The 22,289-nt window shown below is 31.8% G+C and overlaps 1 protein-coding gene across 1 annotated transcript; it reads right to left on the bottom strand.

Annotated features, from left to right (window-relative positions):
- Positions 1-4,372: 4,372 nt before the first annotated feature.
- On the bottom strand, positions 4,373-20,692 carry LOC127723228 (probable cytochrome P450 CYP44). Its single transcript, XM_052229790.1, has 10 exons — positions 20,506-20,692; positions 17,893-18,117; positions 16,561-16,786; positions 14,663-14,841; positions 12,681-12,870; positions 11,838-12,021; positions 10,993-11,159; positions 9,850-9,931; positions 7,926-8,141; positions 4,373-5,517 (listed from the first exon to the last, which is right to left on the bottom strand). The coding sequence occupies exons 2-10, from the start codon at positions 18,089-18,091 to the stop codon at positions 5,389-5,391; spliced, it is 1,572 nt and encodes a 523-aa protein (XP_052085750.1). The 5' UTR covers positions 18,092-18,117; positions 20,506-20,692; the 3' UTR covers positions 4,373-5,388.
- Between the last annotated feature and the right edge of the window lie 1,597 nt (positions 20,693-22,289).

Genomic DNA, 22,289 nt, shown 5'->3' with positions numbered 1-22,289 from the left:
TGATGATTCACAGTCCCATCTTGTAGGAGAATTGTTTTATATACTGACATCTGATATAAATTAAACTTCTACTTGGTTTTTAATAGTATAAGAAACTATAGGTGGCTCTATGTGATAAAAATATGGAGGTATAAAGTTATGAACGGTAGGGTCAGTAAAAATACTTGACAAACTGAAAAAATCAATACCTCTGTTAATGTAATTTATTGTAGGAAAATACCTTTTATAATCTCAGGTTTGTCAATACGAGGGATTCTGTATTCTGCAATTTGCAACATGATTCGGTATGAAACCTGTTCAGACGAACCATAGATGATATAACATGTAAATAATCCGAATACATGTTGTTGGTATCAACTGACATTTGCATAATTGTCACAGACTTAGGTACAGTTTCAATAGTTTTATTTTTCATGTAGCTTAGGTAAAAGCAATATTAATGAAATTGGTTTCTGCGTATATTTTTCTCCGTAACTTCTGAGCAAGATAACAGGGCAGATGGTTCACAGGTAGAGGTAAACATGGTTAACTAAAAACGTGTTCATCTCTTGGCCTGTTATCGAGGATTCCTTATTAATGATTGAAGATGATCCTAAATTTGAATTTCAATTTGGGAACAAAAATACCGAACTCTAAGGCACATTCAAAAAGGAGAAGACCACAAAAACTTACACAATCAAACGCTATCAATCGACGGAACAAGTGAAAAACAACTGCAATATTCCTGACTTGGTACAGGCATTTTCCGAGGAAAATGGTGGATTAAACCTGGTTTTATTGCTTACTAAACCTCCCACTTGTATGACAGTTGTTTATAGTTCCGTTATATTGATAACATTGAGTAAGCAACCCAATCAGACATAATAGGTTAATGTGACAATAATTAGAATCCAGCAGCCAAATCTGTGTAAGCATACAAAATAATCTAGCAAACACGACAACAAAAAAGGTGTAGTATATAGTAATAAATTGATTATATATAAAAAAGAAGATGTGGTATGATTGCCAATGAGACAACTCTCCACAAGAGACCAAATGACACAGAAATTAACAACTATAGGTCACCATACGGCCTTCAACAATGAGCAAAGCCCATACCGCATAGTTAGCTATAAAAGGCCCCGAAATGACAAAACTAGAAAACTAACGGCCTAATTTATGTACAAAATAATGAACGAAAAACAAATATGTAACACAGCAACACACGACAACCACTGAATTACAGGCTCCTGAGGATTAAAATTTTGTAAGCCAGACGCGCGTTTCGTCTACAAATGTCTCATCACTGACGTAAATTTGACAATGCGTCACAAAAAAGTTGTTGTCGTTGATAGTACATACCGTATATAGTATACACTTTCTCGATAAAGTAAAAATTGAGTAAATATAAATACAAGTGTAATCAAAATAGAAATAACACGTAGAAAAATCCTTTGTGTCCGAATCGCTCCTCAGGACCCACCTGCACCAGTAATGTCTAAAGTAAAAAAAACCCGATGGCGGGATGCCTAAATACCGGGTAACGTCAAAAGTCATATGAACAAAAGAAATAAAATTGATTAAATAACAATAAATCAAATTCCGCAAAACTTCATGAATGATTTTGGCGCATAAACAGAATGGCCAAACGTGACGTCATATACATGAAAACTACCAAATTGAAGGCTATTACGTTACTTTTTCTTTCAAATTTGAATTAAATCACATCAAAATGGCGTTTTTGAGGTAGGTGTTGTATTTTTTTCAATTCTATTGTAGTTGATTTATATCCAAGCAATTCAGTATGGTGGCTTAATCCTTAGTTACATGTAAACTATGGATTTTTTATGAAAATGCCTGTTCCAAGTCAGGAATATGGCAGTTGTTTTTCACTTATTCTGAGGATTAATAACGTTTGATTTTGTCAGTTTTTATGGACTTCCCCTTTTTGTATTTGCCTTAGAGTTCGGTATTTTTGTTTAACCTTTATGAAGGTTGAATTTAGCAAATGAAAAAAAAAATTGTTACATAAAAATTGCATTACAATTGTAAAACTGTTCGTCTGTTTTTCATTATTTTGAAGGTGAATCCTATGTATCTTTACGGCGAAATAACCGAAATAACACACGATTATATTGTTTATTATAAAATGTATAATCAATTATATAGTTATTAAAATGTCAAATATAATATTTAACCTGGCTTGGTTGTAGGACATGGCCTTTTGATGTTTTTTAATAATCTGTTATTATTTTTAGACGCGTGACACATATAATTTAGTCTTAAACAAAAGAACAGTGTGTCATATGCCGCAACTCAAATGTAAGCAAATACTTTATTAGTACAAAATGCAATTACAATAAGTAATTTCTTGTACTCTTAGATTATTGTGTCACTATTTTTTAACAACCTTTTCAGAATAATAGTTTTATCTCTTATTCCTGCCAATAAAATTATTTCTTCAAAAATTGAGAATCAGAATCAAATATCATACCCCCTTCGTGACTGTTCCCCTATTTAAAATAGAAATATATTGTCGTTTAATAGAGTAAATGTTATTTATTTCAGCCGAATAAACGGAGGAAGGGATTGTTTCTGCCTAAACTTTAAAAAATGTTCAAAAAAGAAAACTGTACAGTAAAACCCAAATTGGCTACTACACGCGAATTAAATGTTTTAATATTCTGTAGTTTGCATTATCATTATGGTAAAAAACGACCTGACGTAGGTCATTATTTTATAACTTTAACAGAATGACCTGTCGTTCTGAAGAAAATAACTCCATATAGGTATATAACTTACCATAAGCTTGACATTGCTAACTGCAAACAGTTCTAGGTAACTTATAGCCTTAATAATAAATGTAACTGTGTCTTGATTATTTGTAATCATGATATCCTTGAGCAGATGTTACACCATTGTATGCCATTTTTGCTGCAAAATTCTGGGAACGGCACAGCGGGATCTGCTTTCATAGCAGGAGACGCTTACCGTGTCGACCAACTAGTATCGCACTTTTTTGAGTTAATGTGACTCCCCAGTATTGTTTGTTTTAAAATCGTTGAATTGTTAATGGGTTCATGAAATTTTGATATCGATAAATATCTATGGGCCATAATTTAATTTTACTAATCGAGGTGACCCGATACCAAGGTTAAGGGAGCGTTTTATTTTATTGGAGATTTTCACAATAATTTTATTTGAAATAATAAGTGTACTGTTCTAACAACTGCCCATGTATGAAAGACTGTTAATTTCGTTTTCGTTATCTGGTTATCATTTCCTTTTCAAGTTACATATATATGTATGAACATATTCATCCTCGTTCAGAAGGTTAGTCAACTATGTCAATTCATGCAAAGATGAAAATGATATAGATAGGTATGTTAGACGTGGCTCTGTACTTATACATCCCGTCATTGTGTTATTGTGCTATTGTAAATTTTTGTATTCTTGTCTTTCAATTTTGCTAATGCGCTTTGTCTACCTAGTATCTGCCTTTTTGTACTTCTTAGTGACATATTTGTTTGTTTTTTTAGTGATTAAGATTATAACACAATGTTGACTGCTGTACCCCTAATTTTGACATTTTTACCTATTATGTCTGTGTGTTTTTTTCATACATCGTTGTCAATATAATGGAATTTGATGCGACTGTCATACAAGTGAGAGGTTTAGTTAGCTATAAAACCAGTTTATTTCACCATTTTCTACATAAGAAAATGCCTGTACCAAGTCAGGAATATGACAGTTGTTATCAATTCGTTTGATGTGTTTGAGCTTTTGACTGCCATTTGATTAGGGACTTTCCGTTTTGAATTTTCCTCGGAGTTTAGTATTTTTGTGATTTTACTTTTTTATGTGTTATGTGATTTTTGGCCGATGTGAGGTGGTGTTCTGTGGTGAAAAGATCTACCGTGGTTTTTTTGTGACACGGTAGATGGCGTTCCAAAAAAGCCAAAGATACTCTTTAGAAATTTTGCTTGAAGTGTCCAACAATCTAGAATTATAGTTTGTTTTGTGTTAATTTAAAATACTTTTATTTCATGATATAGATTTAACCTCAAAATTGTCCCGTTCTTTGGGTTTTTGGCCCTCGGCTATGCGTGGTATTGAACTCACTTTTTGTTATTTATTATCATGAGATAATTTTTTTAGAAATCTCTGGTTGTGAAAAAATGGTTTTAAAGGACAAACATGTATAATTTCAGTCAGTCGATTTCATGAATTAGAATGAAATTATTTTCTCTTAATTGTCTGCCTATAGATGGCATTTAGGGTATGTTTTGTGTGATTTACGGTTAATTCACTCGGCACAACAGGATTTACATCTTCGGTCATGTTAAGTTTCATGTATATGCTATCTAAATTGATTTGCATCAAGATATTGAGATGATTTACATATGTTTATTGTTATTTGATTATATACAATGTATGTATGATGATGATATTATCAAGATATTTCGTAATTTGCTCCTGAAAATGTTATTAAATTGTTGTTAAAACATGCCCTGGCTCTGCCGTGTGGTATTGCACTTTATTATTTGTTGTTATTTATGATCACGAGATAAGCTTAAGCTTGTTTAGGAGATTTAAATTGGGGTTGTTTAAAATATGGGTTTTAAAGGAAGATGAAATAAAATATATTTGATAATAATATAAAAATAAGGAGATATGGAATAACACAACATTATAATAATAGAACCACATGAATCAAAGGTTTAATTTTTAAATTAATCAGAATTTTAGAAATCACAACCGATCAATTACGGCTTTAAGCGGGATTTGTACCTAGATTTTGCTGACTGTACTTTATTTAGTCTTTTCAATTTCTATGATTCGAGCGTCATTGGTGAGTCTTTCGTAGACGAAACGCGCGTCTGGCGTACAAAATTGTATATATGGTATCTATGATAATTGTATCTACTTAAAAGATTGACATATAACATGTACATTTGAATAGTGTTGGAAATGTTTACGTCCTTGTTCCTGGAAGCATTATGTTTTACATTTATTATCCGCTAAATATACATGTGTCATCTATATTTATTCACGACCTGATGTTTAACACGAAGTGAAACATCGCTTATTCAGCAAATGCATTTACAAAGAGAAATCTGTTTCGATATTTCTGATAAAATGCTGGTAAAATTCTGATAAAATAAATGATAATTATAAACATGAATCATAAAACATCTGATATTTAAAAAAGCAATCGGCGAAGTATGTACTAATAACTCTGTCTACCAAGAAATTTGTTTTGCATGCACACGTATAAAAATTGCGGTTTTTATCCAACGCAATCATAGGTTTGGTCGTTGTTTTTAATTTAGACTTGCTAATAACTCTGTTTATACATATATACATATATATATTCTTAATCATATTAATATTTCGGTTTCTGAACAATTATTCAGCAATAGCCTTTCTTTCTTGCATCTGAAGTGTGACCTTTTGTGCAGGTGATGTAAATGTACGGCATATTGTTTTAATCTCTGATACTCCAGGTGGCATTGAAATCTCAAAGTTTTGAATAATCTGTAAAAATAAAGGATAAAACAATTATACATCCCAGTATTGTATTAACGGAATATATTCCACAGCACTGGAAACTTGCACCTGGTAACAGAACTTTAATTAATGAGAGTCAAAATATAGATAAGTTGGTTATCAAGTCAACTACACATTCTGCACCAAACAGTCAAAAACGTCAACCAACATCTCGAAGGAGCTAAAACATTAATTTTAATTATGAATGATTTAGATAAATAATTACAAAATATTCAATCCGTTAATTCAAATTATGTACATCCTACAAACTCTTAAGTAAAAGTGGTAGCTTTAACCAGGATTTCACGTTACCATGTGTGTAATCAAGCAGACATTAAACTCTCTTAAAACATTAAATAATTTGAAATATTAAGAAATATTCATGTTTTTAGATATCGAATGAAGGGAAGAAAAAATGATAGGGGTAGACATTTTGGAAAAGAATATTATTCATAGTTTCATTATCACCCATTTTCCTGTTTATATTTATCATTTCCTATGGAACTTCTATTATATTATTTTAAATCATTTGAAATGTGATATGAAAAGATTGACCTTCACCAGTAACGCTCAGAAACTAAGTTTTTAACTACCTCAGACAAATAAGTAGGGCCACGAAGGAATAAATTTTGCCCTAAAAATCGAACTCTGTAAAACTGTTTCTCAAACCCATATTTCCGTTCTAATATATGCCAATTTAGACAAACTTATCCTTTTTTAAGTTTGTTTCCAACAAGTTCAACAACTTCTTAAGTTTGATGTTATATCGTGTGTAGCTATTTTTAAGTTTAACTGCAATTTTAAGATCTATATATTTCTAAAAGAATCATCGGCTACACCCTTCGATCAAGGTAAATTTGTTATAAAAAGATGTATATATGTGAGATATGCATCCAAACAAAAATTATGGTTCCCATGCATGTGCCCAATGTTTTAACAATTATTTTAAGCAAATGGAAACTTTCATGTCTCTCTTATCACGTGTTTAAGTACTGATACATCATATTCTTTCATGCACATTATTGAGTTTGAGAGTTCCAGATGAAGGTCAATCTTTTAAGCGCTTCAGACGCGTCAAAGTTATAATAGTTAGGGTAATCCATATATAATTTGTCCAAACGTGGTAACAACCAGCAAGTGAAAAAATGGTTTTCCAATTAGCATTTTAAAACAGTTTCCATGTGTTTTGCATCGACAGAAGAAATGATCATCAAAAAGCATTATTTTTCTAAGTCACCAAATAATTTAGTTCTTTTGTTAGGTATTTCATTTTTTAATTCTATACTTTATTGATTTTCTTCTATTTTGTTTTGATTTTTTTTCAATTGTTTATATCTGTCGTTTGCATCATTGTTGAGCGTCAATTGACAACTAGACACACAAAAATATTGTCATACTAGTACTTAGTATCCAATCTTTGTACTTGTGTGCCACTTATCCAGAATATTTTTCATGAACAAACCTTTATCGAACATATTTGGTATTTCAGATAAGCTTATCAAATATATTTTTGACTCGAAAAGATCATGATCTGTCTTCAAGGTGAAATTCACATCGTCTACTGAGTGTTTTAAAGACATAAACGACATCAGTCCTATTTTATTTCTATACAGAAAGGAAAACACATAGTTTGGTTATTTCTTTATAAAAATATAATCTAGCTGATTATGTTATTAAACATGCTAATGTACAATTGAAATATACCTTGCATTTCATTGCAGTATAATTTAAATCTTTTTTTACTTATACTTTCTTGACAGCTTTACATTGCATATGTTGTAAGGGTTCCAATTGAATATGATTGAACAGATTTAATTCCCCTCATCTCAATGTACAAGTATCAATAAAATAACGCTTCCAATGTTTCTGCACTAGATGCAAATCTCGACAATTAATAAAGTCTGACTCCTCCTCTGTACAAATGATAATATCTACTTGTATACTGTTGGTATAGTTATGAATGGTGGTGTTATAAACACCGTAAATGTATCTGTTGAATACGTTTTGTATGTCCAGCTCAAATTCGGACGTTATGTAGTGGTGGTGTTTTAATACTGAGAAGTGTTTGTTTTCCTAGATTTAATGCTTCTATAATGACTATACAGTTTTCATCATATTTTATCACATTCAAAGTGCATAATAAAACCTTTCTACATGGTTAAGAAGTATCTATATGTAACTGTATTTTTAAGTGTTTGCTTCTTTTTTTTTAATTGAAAAATGAATTTTCGGGCTCAGTTATATAGTTTTACTTAAAGTGCTCATTGTGACTTTGAAATACTAAACGGCAAATTAAAAAAGGCGGCATTTATTTTTTTATATATTCTAGTAGATCAAGCGACGTTTGTGTCATAATTTAATACTACATAATTTTTGTTTCTCATTAGTTAAACTACCTTTGTAATTCCAATTTGCATTTCCATTTCAGCAAATCTTTGACCAATGCAACCCCTTGGACCAAATCCAAATGGCTTAAAAGCAAAAGGGAACTCCTGGCCTTTAGTAATTTCATCATTGACATTTCTTAGCCATCTTTCTGGGATATATTCTTTCGCCTTCGGAAAAAATCGTTCGTCGATTACCATAGCTGCCATATTAAGATTGACTAATGTCTGTAATAAAATTCAATTATTTAGTTATTTCAAATCCTCCTCGAGTTCAAAATTAGGTAATATCGTCATTGCTTTGTTTTCAAAGTTAAAGTTACATTGTTGCATTTTATACAGTAGTGTAATTCAAAAAGACAAAATAGTTGGTTTTACGATAGTTAAATCTCCCACTTGCATGACAGTTGTATATAGTTCCTTTATATCTACAAAAAAAAATGCGAGCAAGCTCAACAAACATAATTGCCTGACAGCTGATTTATTTGAAATATTTTGTTTTGCTTACAAATACAGAACTCCAGGGAAAATTCAAAACGGAAAAGCCCTTATCAAATGGGTCAATATGCCTAATGCGCCTCAAATTGAGGAACACATAAATTTGGCGTAAACAAAAATCTCTGTGTAGTGATATTGAACATGTTTCAATTTTTAACAAGTGACTGAGCTTAACACTTTGTGCAGATTTGGAGAGCAGAGGAACATAGAACAAAGGTTTAAATACTATGAGTTATTAAATGTATGCAAAGAACTAAATTTTCAAAGAATTTATTGTGTGAAAAAAGGGATTTTTTTACCTCAAGGAGTCGCATCACGAAAGGATTTTCGGGGTGTGCTAATTTACGGAAAAATGAATCGCACTTTGTACCCTGAAAATTTAACCACATATGTGAAAATGTTTCAGCTTCGAAACGAGTCATCAAACATATCCAAGTTTACGATATGAGCAGAGGAATTGAGGAAAATGCTACCATTGCCGCCTTTTTTAAATGAATTGCGCATCTGTACCCAAATGGCAAAATCAAAAGCTCAAAGACATCAAACGAATGGAAAACAACTGTCATATTTTGGCATTTCCTTATGTAGACAATTGTGGATTAAACCTGGTTTTATAGCTAGCTAAACCTTTCACTTGTGTGGCAGTCGCATAGAATTTGATAAACACAAATATATACTACAAAACATTTATGAACTAGTTGTATAAAATAGGTAGCACCAAAAAAACACAAATGATTCGGACATTCTAGCAGCTCTCATTCCACTTACGAAACTATTAATGCATTTTATGTTATTCATGCAAAAAATGTTACACTTATGGTAGGTGATAGCACCAATAAAAGTTTTAGAAATTGATAGCAAATGCTGAATTATAACTTTAACAGTTCAGATTGACAATAAACATTGCTGAGCCCTTAGTTTAATGTAGAATTAAAACAAATATAAAAATTATGTTTAGGGTCCATTGCTAAGAGAAGTTTCGAAACAGATATCCTTATTTGTCAGAAGGTCTTGAAGACACCAATGGGTCTTACTAAAAACACACTCCAAAGTAACAAAAGGTGCTTACAAATTTAATAATAATAAATAAGTCTAATGTAAAATTATTCCTGAAATCGTTTTTTTAAGTTAAAGATAAAGTGTTGCGCAAATTTCATATTTAACACACGATGGTAAATTGACAAAATTTATTGATGTAAGATAGGTGTCGCGAATAAAGAAAAAAATAAAAGTAGTAGAGATAAAAGAATCTTATAAGTTCTGTATCCAGATGTAAGATACAGGTGCTTTTGAGACATACTTCCTAGTCTGTATTGAAATTTTAAAAGACGGGTAGATTGTAATGAAAAATATATTTGCGATACATATGGAAATTCTATTGCATTCTTTTAAAAACGACTTCAGATCTAAATCTTCTTTAAAATAAAAAAATAATAACCTTTCTTGGAATAGTGTAACCACCAATAACTGTGTCCCATTCCATAAACCTTGCAGGTCCTGTCATAATAGGGAACGTTCGCCTACGCATACACATGATTAACAGTATATTAAAATAATAATTCTGATATGAAATTTATGAAAATTATTCATACATCTGCTTATGTCAAAGTAAATCAAAATCAAACTGTTAACATTTTAAAATTGAGAAATTATTTTAAAAGAAACTATGAGTTCAACTTCATCGGCCAAATTTGAATGTGACTTTGACTATTTTTGTATGTCCCCTTTAAACATTCACTCTGTGACTTATTCATGTTATTGTTGGTGTAATAATGTTTGGTTGACGGTGTAATTGTGAATAGTCCAAATTGAAAGTTTACACCTTTCAAGTGCTTATTAAAATTTTCACTCTGTAATGCTATGATGGTGTAATGGCGTATAGTGTATTATGTAATGGTAGATAGTATAAATGGAAAGTTTACATCATTCAAACACTTATATAAGCATTATCTTTGTGATGTTTTATGATGTATTGTGTAATGGTTTATGGTGTATCATAATGTATTGGTTTGTTGTGTATGTGGGACATTTTCACCATTCAAGGACTTATTAAAACATTTACTGATTTATGAGTTTGAATGTCCCTCTGGTATCTTTCGCCTCTCTTTTACTCTTAGATTTTTTGATGTGTATTAGTGTATGGTGTGATCGTGTTTGGTGTTTAGTGTAATTAGAAAAAAAGTATAACAAAAGTACCGAACTTCAAGTTCAATTCAAAAAGAGGAAATTCCATAAAAACTGACAAAACTTACGTTATCAATCAACGGAACGAGTGAAAAACAACTGTTATATTCCTGGCTAGGTACAGGAATTTCCGAAAATGGTGGGTTATACCTGGTTTGATAGCTAGCTAAACCTCCATCTTGTTTGACAGTTGTTAATAGTTCAGTTGCATTGACAAATTTGGGTGAGCATGATAGTTTATGTGACAATGTAACAAAACGTTTACACCATTCAATGACTTATCAAACTATTTCCTCTGGGATTTTTTTATGTTCTAATGGTGTATGGTTTATTGTGTAATGGTGTAATGGTGTTAGTGGGAAGTTTACACAAATCAAGGACTGTATTAAACCATTACCTCTGTGATTCTTTGATGCAAGCCTTTAGATATGACATTTGAGCTAAATGTTCTTTGGTTAAGTGTGTGCTATCTCCAACAACAGTCTGAATTTCCTGGTACAATTTCTGCTGCTTTTCTTGGTGCAAGGCTAAATCAGTCAAGGCAAATAATAAACTGTTGGCTGTCTGAAAAAAACATTTATTTCCAAATTTATCAATTTAATTGTCATTTTCTAACACTGTGGCAAAGGATATTATCAATTCATAGTATTGGGTCAATACTTCTGCTGGTGGACTGCTAGTGTACCATTACCTTAGTGGTCAGTGATCGGTATTGACGTCATCCACAAAATATTTTGTTTGAAATACTTCTTTGATAGGTATTTAAAACTAAGGTTGACCTTAGGAAGCTTTGGCCGTGTAGTGACATATAGCTGTTATTATGTACTTTGATCTCTGGTGAATAGTTGTCTCGTTGGCATCTCATTGTTTTTATATATAACAGACATTTAAAGAAAACCTTAAACAACTCAAAAGCTGATAAAGATAGTACTAGAGAATATATATTTTAATAAACTCACCATAGATACCAGGATTAAAATTGTGTAGGGTGCTGCAACGAAGTCACAGCAAGGGATTAAATTCCGCTGAGGATATAAGCCTTTGGTGACCAGATGGAAAACCTTTGCTGTAAATTTGTCCCATTCAATGTGTGTATGTATTTTTGGAGTCTATTTGAATACTTCATTTGCTCTTGTGTTGATACTTTTTAATGAATATCTACTTAAGTAGGATGTTTTAGTTGAATTAAGTTAAAATTTCCACATGCCTAGAATTAATATAAAGGGGTTGAAGAAGACTTACTGAATCTATTCCTGCACTAAATAATGTTGTCACTATACTAGTAATTTTTCCAAGCGTCATTCTAGGGTCTGCCAACATTGAGTACATAAAGTTGGGATCTTTTTGTAAGTAATCATCTAACTGATTTTCCTTTTTCAGCTGATTCAAGACATCAAGCTGTGCCTTTAATTCCTTTTCTACAATGCTTGATAAGACAAATATGAGTACTCTATATATTTTTTAACACAGTTCATAGACTTAATGTTTGTTTCAAATATGCAAAATGTTAGGACAATTTCAGAACAATTGTATTGAGTATAATGAGAACAAATTATTTTTTCTTTAAATCGCCATATTTCTAGTTATGAGTTTAACCTAGTGTGGATTTGCGCGGCAGGTGATTCATAACAGGAGACACGTATCCTTTCGACGCCCCATGTCTCGCTTCTTTTGGTAGAATAATGAGATTTGAACATTAGAAAACTACTGTTGCCTCAAATTTGTAATCTGCTAATTTAAGACAACATATTTTACCAGAACCTACAGTCATTCAAACATTGATGCAGCCCGACAGCATTTATTCATAATATAGTCATCGAATTTTTATTTTACCTAAGATTTTGAACTACAGTAAAGTCGTAAAATAGGTGGTCTGAAAATAATCAATCAAGTGCTCCTGAAGGGAAAGCAGGTCCTGTTCCTCGTGTGGCACCCGTCGTGTTGTTCATGCAACGTATGAGGAAGAAACCAGCTTGAACTTGTCATTTATCGAAGATTTCTTATTTATCAAAACAATTACTTTTTCTACAAAGTGGATCTTTAAGCCTATGATCCACGTTAAAGATGCAATAAACGTATACCTACCTTTGGATGCGTAGTCTTACTTCTTCGAATCGCTTATACAATGGGGTTCTAAAATATTTAAAAGTCTTAAACGGCATTATCAGTGATTTCTGAAGCAATGTGAAAAACTCCGTAATACATCTTGCTATCTCGGGTGATTCCTCACTATCGATGCTTCCTAGTCTTCTGTTAAAGCACAACATTGCGACACCTGGAACAAAATTATGTGTGTACGCATGTGAAAACGGTACAATACGCTTTTAGTGCCTTATTTGTACATGTTGATACTAAGATTCAATCTCCCTGAAGCCAAATTGACCTTAGATGAATTTGGCTATTTGTTTTAGTCCCTTTATTTTTTGTACTATAAACTAACGCTTTGTTATTCTTGTTTTCTAAAAGAGAGGCGAAAGATATCAAAGGGACATTCAAACTCATAAGTCGAAAATAAACTGACAACGCCATGGCTAAAAAAAGACAAGACAAACAGACAAACAATAGTACACAAAACACAACATAGAGAAATAAATGCTGCGCAACACGAATCACCAAAATTGGGGGTGATCTCAGGTGCTCCGGTAGGGTAAGCAGATCCTGCTCCACATGTGGCACCCGTCGTGTTGCTAGTGTTAGTACAAATCCGGTAATAAGTATAATTCGGTACGTCACATTCGTGAGAGGGGGACGGGAGTGTAGTAACGGCATTAGGAACATATCCGCTATCATCTGTGAAACGGATATTCCATAACGGTAAACCATCTCGTGATGGCGTCCGTAAAATTTATGGAAGGGATGATTTCAACTTCACCACTCGGAATGCTTAGTTTAATAGCTTCCTTGTGAGCAGTCACCCTCTATCAAAGAAATTATGATATGATAAGAAATACAAGCCCTGGAATACCGTATCAACTGGAAGATATATACTCCGTATGCAGGCGCTGCTGGAATATTGCTACATAGAAATGGAAAGTTCACAATTGGGAAGCTGAAATCATCTCTTTTCTCGTAAAGCTTTCTTTTCAACCGATCCTCATTATCAATTTCAAGATGTGAGTCAAGATATGAGGCAGACCTAACATTATCTATTGTATCCTTTGTCTCAAGTTCGATGGGATAAATGCGTCCAACATAGTCACCAGATTTTGAATTATTTAGTGAGAGAACATCATCTATATAGCGGAAAGTAAAGTTAAAGGATACTGCTGACTTCTTTTCTTTCTTCCTAAGAAGTTCCTGTATGAAATCAGTCTCATATGAATAAAGGAACAAGTCAGTTAGAAAAGGTGGCACAGTTGATTCCTATGGGAATGCCGATTGTTTGTTGAATAACACGTCCTCCAATGGTTACAAATATGTTGTCAGTCAAGAAATCAAGCATATTGATAATATTAGTTTCAGAGATTTTTTTGTTTGAATCAGAGTGATTTTTTACAAAGTAGGATTTATCCACGTTTGGATTGAACGCTCCTAATGAAGGTAAAATAAAAAAACAAACGTTTAGCACGAAATGTTTTAATTTCTGGTACTAAACGCTTTCAGTTCGAAAAATATGTGGATTGAAGGTTTCGCTAATTTTTTTATGAGTTATCTGTTCATGTGTTTTATAATTGATCTTTTATAAATCGTCTTTTAAACTTCGGTGATTAATTTAGACGTATTGTTTTCATTTGAACATGTAGCTTTATTCTATGCAGTTACTGGTATGTCTGTTTAGAACATAACATCATTAAGTTTAATTAGTTTTTTAATTCTTCAAACTGTAAAGAAGGAAATATCTGCAATGGGTTTTTTGAAAATTTCAGATAAAAGATAAAATTGAGGGAAATCCCCCTTCTTGATAAAACTTTTGGGTGAATCAATATAAGGGACAAGGCGATTGCGAAAATAAAATCTCGTGGATAGGTTTGGTACTTGAAATTTTGAAATTTTAACTCCGAAAAAATAAACCTCTTTGAATTAACATTTTGGTGCATATAATACAAATATATAGAAAGTATACTTACTCTCAGTAGTGTAGTTCATTAATGTCATTTTCAAATCATCAACCGATTTCTTTTGTTTGAGTATATCAACAAAATCATCAGTAACCTGTTCTATCAAGGGGCCGTAACTTGCAACCACGGCTGGACGTAGCATCTTTTCTTGAGCTGGTTTTCGAAGCTCCTTCCACTCCTTACCTTCCCTATTTGTTATTCATATAAAAAAAACATTTATGGCTCTAATTGGTTTGCCTAGTCATTTTAATTACAGTGCATAGAAAGATACCATATATGACATATAAAAGTTAAAAGGATAGTATGCAAAATAAAGTGTATCTTAAAACATAGCAAAAGTGAGGAATGATAAGCACAAATCAAATACTAGTAATGGTTCCGCAGCTCATTCCAGATTTGTTCCGAAACATACTTGTCATATTTACACAGACAAAATCGCTTCCAGTGTCAAACGATATTTTTGTTCTTTATTGGATACAAAACTGTATAGTTTATGTGTAGTTTTGTATGAAAGACGGGGGACATTAGTTCTATCTGTTAATACAAAGTATCTTTATATGCCATTTAATAGTGTTTTCTGTACCATTCCAAAAACATATTCTTTTTATTGATTTCTGCTTTAAAATGACAAAATAGCACAATCAAGTCATTATCAATAACACATTTACAGTTAAGTAAATAGTGTTGATCATTGAACTAGATATAGTAAAGTCTACGTATTAATATTTTGACATCACACCAACATTGACATGAGGGTCTGATTGTTTTCAATTTTTCGCAATGTTAACCTTCGATTGTTTCGGTAACAATATTCAAGCAAAGTCTGAATATACATTAAATATCGCCCAGTTAATAACAAAAATCTAGGGCTTGTTTTTCCAATAATATATTTCAGTGTTACCTAGTTACTGTTTTTGGTTACTGTTTTTAGGGAGGTCTAAATCAAAGTTTCAAATGGTAAACTGAAGTCGACCCTTCGAAATTTTAAATTAACGAATATTATCATGGTTTTGTTGACTGTTATGTATTATCTGTATCATAGATGACCATGGATGAGTATAGGAATAAGAAGATGTGGTATGATTGTCAATGGGACAACTATCCACTAAAGACCAAATGACATAGAAGTTAACAACTATTGGTCACCGTACGACCTTCAACAATGAGCAAAACCCGTACCGCATAGTCAGCTATAAAAGGCCCCGAAATGACAAATGTAAAATAATTCAAACGAGAAACTAAATGATGTACAGAGCAATAAACGAAGAAAAATATGATATGCAGTTAAAAAGACAACCAATTGATTACAGGCATCTGACTTGGTTCACTTGTCGTAATCATAATTAATCCTTTTCTCTTTTCCACGATTGTGGCATCATCAAAAGCGACTTGTCGTCAAACCATTTCTGCTATGAGCAACACAACGGGTGCCACCAGTAGAGGCAAAGCATTACCGACCCGAAGCACCCAATCAGTTGTATTGTGGATTATTGTTCATCTTTTATTCAATAATAATTAAGTTTCATACGACCATTAAAGCTGAACTGATACGGCCCCCGGTATAATAACTTCAACTGATACGGCCCCCGGTATAATAACTTCAACTGATACGGCCCCCGGTGTAATAACTGATACGCTCTAAATCATTAATGATTGTATCAAATGTCAGTCAATTTCAAACTGGCATATACTGGAAATTCATTATTATTCGTTGGATACCAATTTTCGTCGATTTCATGGGTATAAGGGAACCGCAAATTTACATGTTCCATGAAGTACTTTTTTCTCTATGCGATAATACTTTGGCAACACCACGATATCAAATATCCACGAAAATACAATGTTTCCTCAAACTACAAAAATTGGTACCCTCAAAAATAAATGCATCCACAGTAGCTTAAACTTACATTAATGTTAAACTTTTAGGTAGTCCTGTTCTTTTCGTAAATACTTCAGGTAAATCCAGTTGGTATGCAAAGAATTCTTTGTATGGGAGCTGTAGTACCGTCTGGGTGTAGTCCGGATCAAACATATATACAAAATAGTCTCTGCCAATACGCATCTTCACTATGTCACCATATTGTTCCCTCATATTAGTAAGAATTTCTGGTAGGTCATTAAGTTCATAGTTTGCTGTTATAAAAGTGGACATATACGTGTACTAGTAGTTTAAATATAATGACGAATGCTTATTGTATGACTGGCCGCACAAATGTCAAATGTATCATTAGACGACAATAGACAGTCAACAGTCTTCTTTGCAATTTCGGACGGAAGAGGTTTTTAGTGCTGTTTACTTTTTTTACCCTTGTATTTATATTATATTATAGTATTTAATAAAGGTATACTAGTGCGGCAACTATATGTACTATCAACTACAAAAACATGTCAGATTTACTATCAACTATTCTAATGCAATTCATTTGTAACGATAATTTTCATTGGACGTTAAATTGACAAATATTTTGAAGGGTTAGATTCCACGTTCTTCCAGTCCGTAACTAAGAAAGCCACCATTTTGAATTGCTCCGCGTCGCTAGGTAAACTCAATTTGCGACAGTAAAATCTACGTTTTACGAAGGCCAAGTTTAAAATACAATACAGCTATCTCCTAATTTATTTGTACGGTTATTTTGATTTTGTATTCAGTTGTGTTGTATATATGTGATGTATGTTTACATACCACTTTTGCCTGATGGGTCCTAATTAGTATCACATCAACCAATTACAAATGTATGTCTGGTTGGGTTACTCAACCAATGTTTATAATATGACGGAACTATAAATAATGTTCATAGAGTGGCAGGTTTAGCAAGGTATATAACTTGGACTTTGAATTCCCTTTTTTTGAATTTACCTTGTTGGAATTCAGTATTTTTGTTGTTACTTTTTTGCAATCTGCTGATTCGACCTGTTTTTAACAAATGGACAAATGTCTGGAAGCATGGGGAATATGAACCAAAATAAGACCACATCAAATCCGATAAAACTAAAACATATCATACCAAATATTTGTTACTTACCAAGACTTTAACGGTTAAGAAAAAATATAAAAAACGAAATTTCAAAACCAATTAACATATTGCGCAAACTAAACTTAATATAGTCAGTTAAAAACGAATGATGAGGAATTTGAAAACCTTTTCACGTCGGAAAATTTTACCCACGTTGTCTTGTTTCTGATCACTGTCTTCGCAGATAACGAGTTGTTTTTGTAAAAGGACATTATTCTTACTTACTGAACGGTTTAAAATGTAGAGCCGTTCCAAAATATGGAATATTGTACATTCCTTTTGGACCTGGAATTTCTCTGAAAGATTTTGCCCCATCTGATACAGCTTCTGTTTCCTTGTCAACAGTTGAAGAATATAACTTCGGACAGTTAATTGCAAGCCTTTTGACATGTCTGCCTATTCTTGCTGACAACATTCTCTTCATACAATATGTTTCTACACACAAAATATCTGTAAAAGGAAAAGATGGTAAACAATTAAGGTCATGTAATGAACAGGAAGAGATTAAGACATAAAAAATTTACATGTCTGCCTATTCTTGCTGACATTATTCTCATCATACAATATTTTCTGCACATATCTGTAAAAAGAAGAGGCAGTATACAATTGATGCCCCTCTTTTCGTATGTGGAAAATAAAAACAAAATAAATCTAAACACCGGGGAAAAAGAAGGTAAAAAGATCTATTTCTAACTCTAAAAGGGGCACTAGCTACAAGATATACAAAAAAATAAAACAGGATTTTTTTGTTCAATCATTAATGAAAGTGAAATAGTGAAATAAAAATTCGCTTTTAACAGCCAGTTTGGTTCAGTTTTGTAATAATAAGCAAAGAAACATCGCTAATGAATAATTCACTTGCAAGTGAAAAATTCGACCTCATTAAATCCGTATTCATGTGAACTTCAATTGAACCTCTTAGCTAAAGATGGGTTACACATGAACTAGGCGTGTTCAGCTAGTAAAAGGAAAAAGAATGTCAATATTGAAAGTGAAACAAGTGTAAACCATTTGGTTGACTGATTTGATCTGCAAAAATCATTCTTATACAGGTAAAAACGATTATTAACATATTGTTTTAACCTATAATAAAATTTATAAAACAGACCAAGAAAAATCCAATTGAACGAGTTCGCTATCTTTTTATATCTATGTTTATGTTTATATCGGGTTATATAACCCTAGGCAGTCTTCGGACGGTGATCTCGATGGTTAATTAGATGGTGTCTAGACTAAAATACACACGGAATGCTGATATATTATTTCGAGTTTATGCATCGTAAATTGTTTATTTTATACTCTTTTTTTTATTTGGATATACGTTTTAGTATGCAATAAGTCGAATATGAGTTTGAGTCAAATCGGTGAACATGAATTTGACAGCTAGTGCCTCTTTAAACGCATGTTTCACTTACGGACAAAAACGGCGACGGGCGCTTTAAACTGACTCTAGTGAGGGCAAGATAAAAGATACACAAAAGGTTCAAACTATATGTCAAATATTTAGGATTTCAGTTGTGTCGATTTTTTATTCGGAAAACGAGCTGTGTGTTCCTGCGAAGGAAGTTAAAATATATTCGAAAAATACCGATATGTTCTAAATACTAAAAATGGTCCAGCCCGTTGAAAACCAAACAAGTAAAATACTCATATAGTCCGGCCATATGCGTATGATTGGACCATATATACGAGTATACGCATATGGTCATGCCAATACACGTATTGTCCAAATACATATATAGTCCGGCACATATATGTCGCATGATTGAGTATTACTTGAGGAGTTTGTTGAAGGATTTGAAATATTCGAAATTTGTGGAAGTTCGTAATTATGTTTACCAAACCACCTATATTTTTTTCAGTGTAGTTAATTTTTTTATTCTTTATGCGAGTATATTCTATGTATTATTTATATTAAACAATAGTAATATGTAATTTTCCGATTTTATAGATATATATGATTGGACAGTGCTGTAAATACGTATGAGTGAATTGATTAGTGCATGCCTGTGTATAGTGAAATGACATTAGTGCATGCCTGTGTATAGTGAAATGACATTAGTGCATGCCTGTGTATAGTGAAATGACATTAGTGCATGCCTGTGTATAGTGAAATGACATTAGTTTAAAGAATATGTACCTTAAGGATGTTTGCTCCTCTGTTTCAAAATAACAAGGTTTATAAAAGACTGTTATAGATTGAAAGAATATGAATAAGGGAACTTAAAGATTAGAAAAAAACGATAGGTCCGTGTTCTAGTTTTTGAGATATAATCAATTGAAAAATTGGCGGGAAATGGTTTTCTCTAGATTTTTCATACATTTAACATTGACACCTTTTTCTTTTCAAAAACAATGAAAAAATAACAAGGATTTTATAAAATTTTCAAAAATGACTTTTAAAACTATATGCAAGAAAATTATGAAAAGAAAAGTAGGGGTCAGTGGGCAAAATTTTTATTGGCACCACATGGATAAAACTAGAGGATTCCGAATATCTGACAAAAAGTCAAAAACAAGAGTAGCGAACATCCTTAAGTATATTTTATCGTTATAAATATATTACCTGTAAGTAAATTTATAATATTCATGTTAAGTTTTGTTCCATAAATAATATGTGTTCGTTCATATTGATTTGAGCTTGACCGTTGGCAAATTAAAAAAAAATAAATGGTGCATTTGTACACGTTACTCACACATGTCACATGACTTATCAAATGTATTATTGATCATTTTCATTTCGTGAATATTGTCATGAGTAAAGCTTGTTCTATTTGCTTTTTCTGTTGTATAATTATTTGTTTGCACATGAAATAAGATAACAATATAATATCCTACCTGGTTCAAATTTATTTGTCACATTGCAGGCTGCAATATATTGTGTCTTCTATAGTCAGTATTAAATCGCAACTACATCCGGTACACATAGTATGTAAAATTCTATAAATAGCTATATGTTTACATGATATATTAAGTTTAGAAGGTCGTTCTTATCAACGCATTCGTTGTAACACTGTGGTAAACGTACAGTGGCAAATATTACATGCAAAAAATAATGCTATATGTAGCAATGCTCAAGTGATTTTTTTAGTGATATTTCTAAGTAATTTGAAGTAACATTCCACTAGTTCAGAGTCTTACTGATATAAAACAGCAATAAATACAAGATAATCTGAGATAACATTTTTCTATCCATGTTTAAAGATTTAAAAAATGTCAGTCAAATTATCTAACCTTAAATATTCCCCACAAAAAGCGTCAACCATGAATATTTTCAAAAATAAATAATATTTGGCTTACTTTTTATTTCCAAAATTACTTAACTGGTTTAATAAAAATAAAAATATACCTTTAAATAAGATGTGTAGCATAGAAAAATACAATTTTGCAAAAAATATAAAATATCATAAATTTTGTAAATCAAATTATCTCCCTTTCGTCAAAATCATTTTTTTTCTAAATGAATGATTAATTGCAAGGCAAATCATCAAGAATTAAATAGAAATGAACATAGTTTTATTATGGAAAGAATACACTGGTATAAAACTTTAAAATTATAACACATTTACTGTCATTTTTGCAAAAAGACTTGGCTCTGGATACCTTTTTTTTCTGTATTAAGCTGTTTTTCGTTTTAAACCTCACTGCTCTTCTGTAAATCTCACTGACTGCTCTTCTTTACACCTCACTGCTCTTCTATAAATCTCGCTGACTGCTCTTCTATAAACCTCACTGCTCTTCTATAAATCTCGACTGCTCTTCTATAAACCTCACTGCTCTTCTAAACCTGCAAAAACATATATATTAATAAAACTTAATTTATTGGATTCAAGAATTTTTTATATCAATAATAATCATATTCAATGTTAACATGTTCTTTAATACATAAATTAAAATGACAGAGACAAAGCTGCAACTACAATAGCTTTAAAAGATGATTTATGAGTACAAAGTTAAAATATATTAAAATTTACATGCTACTATTTTTTAAACAACCGAAAGTATTGTTCTTCCTTTATATATTAAAATATTTATCCAAAAAATCTTGCGAAGAATGTCATTGTTATCTGTATATTTACATGTCTGCTTTTACTATCATATTACTGCAAGAAGATTCTGTGCATTCAACAGAATTAACAAAAAGCAACAAAAACAAACAAAAGCAGCAATAAAAAAAATTGTAACATAACAGTAATACAATGGAATATTTCTAGAGAAACCTTTACTATTAGAAGTACGAGTATATTAACAGACCATAATTTATCATAATTTATTTTAGAATTTATGGTGTCGCTAGATATAATCAAGTGTATTAATGATCTAGGATATATTTCTTGTACTTTCAATCTGTATATAGTTAAAATTATCAAGTTTTCTAATAAATTCATTAATTTGCAAAAGAGGTCTTTTACTGTTTATAGAATGTTCAATATTTTAGCACATAAAAAAAAATTCTTACACTGATATCTCTATCATGCCACGACATTTTTTGTTAATGACCTAACCATTCTGTTTAAGAAATAAAGTTGAGAATGGAAATTGGGAATGCGTCAAAGAGACAACAACCCGAGGCCAACAATTGGTCTTCAACACAGCGAGAAAATCCCACACTCAGAGGCGGG

Source organism: Mytilus californianus, unplaced genomic scaffold (genome assembly GCF_021869535.1).
Source record: "Mytilus californianus isolate M0D057914Y unplaced genomic scaffold, xbMytCali1.0.p SCAF_13, whole genome shotgun sequence".
In the NCBI taxonomy this organism is placed as follows: domain Eukaryota; kingdom Metazoa; phylum Mollusca; class Bivalvia; order Mytilida; family Mytilidae; genus Mytilus; species Mytilus californianus.
This window is presented reverse-complemented; position numbering and strand designations above follow the sequence as displayed.

What these genes read in the sequence shown, in the direction of transcription:
- LOC127723228 (XM_052229790.1), bottom strand. Translation starts at nt 18,091, where the DNA reads ATGAAGAGAATGTTGTCAGCAAGAATAGGCAGACATGTCAAAAGGCTT. An exon ending in TGCATCAAAGAATCACAGAG is followed by an intron (nt 9,932 to 10,992) that starts GTAATGGTTTAA and finishes GTGTATGCGTAG; the next exon opens with GCGAACGTTCCCTATTATGA. An exon ending in TGCAAATTGGAATTACAAAG is followed by an intron (nt 5,518 to 7,925) that starts GTAGTTTAACTA and finishes TTATTTTTACAG; the next exon opens with ATTATTCAAAACTTTGAGAT.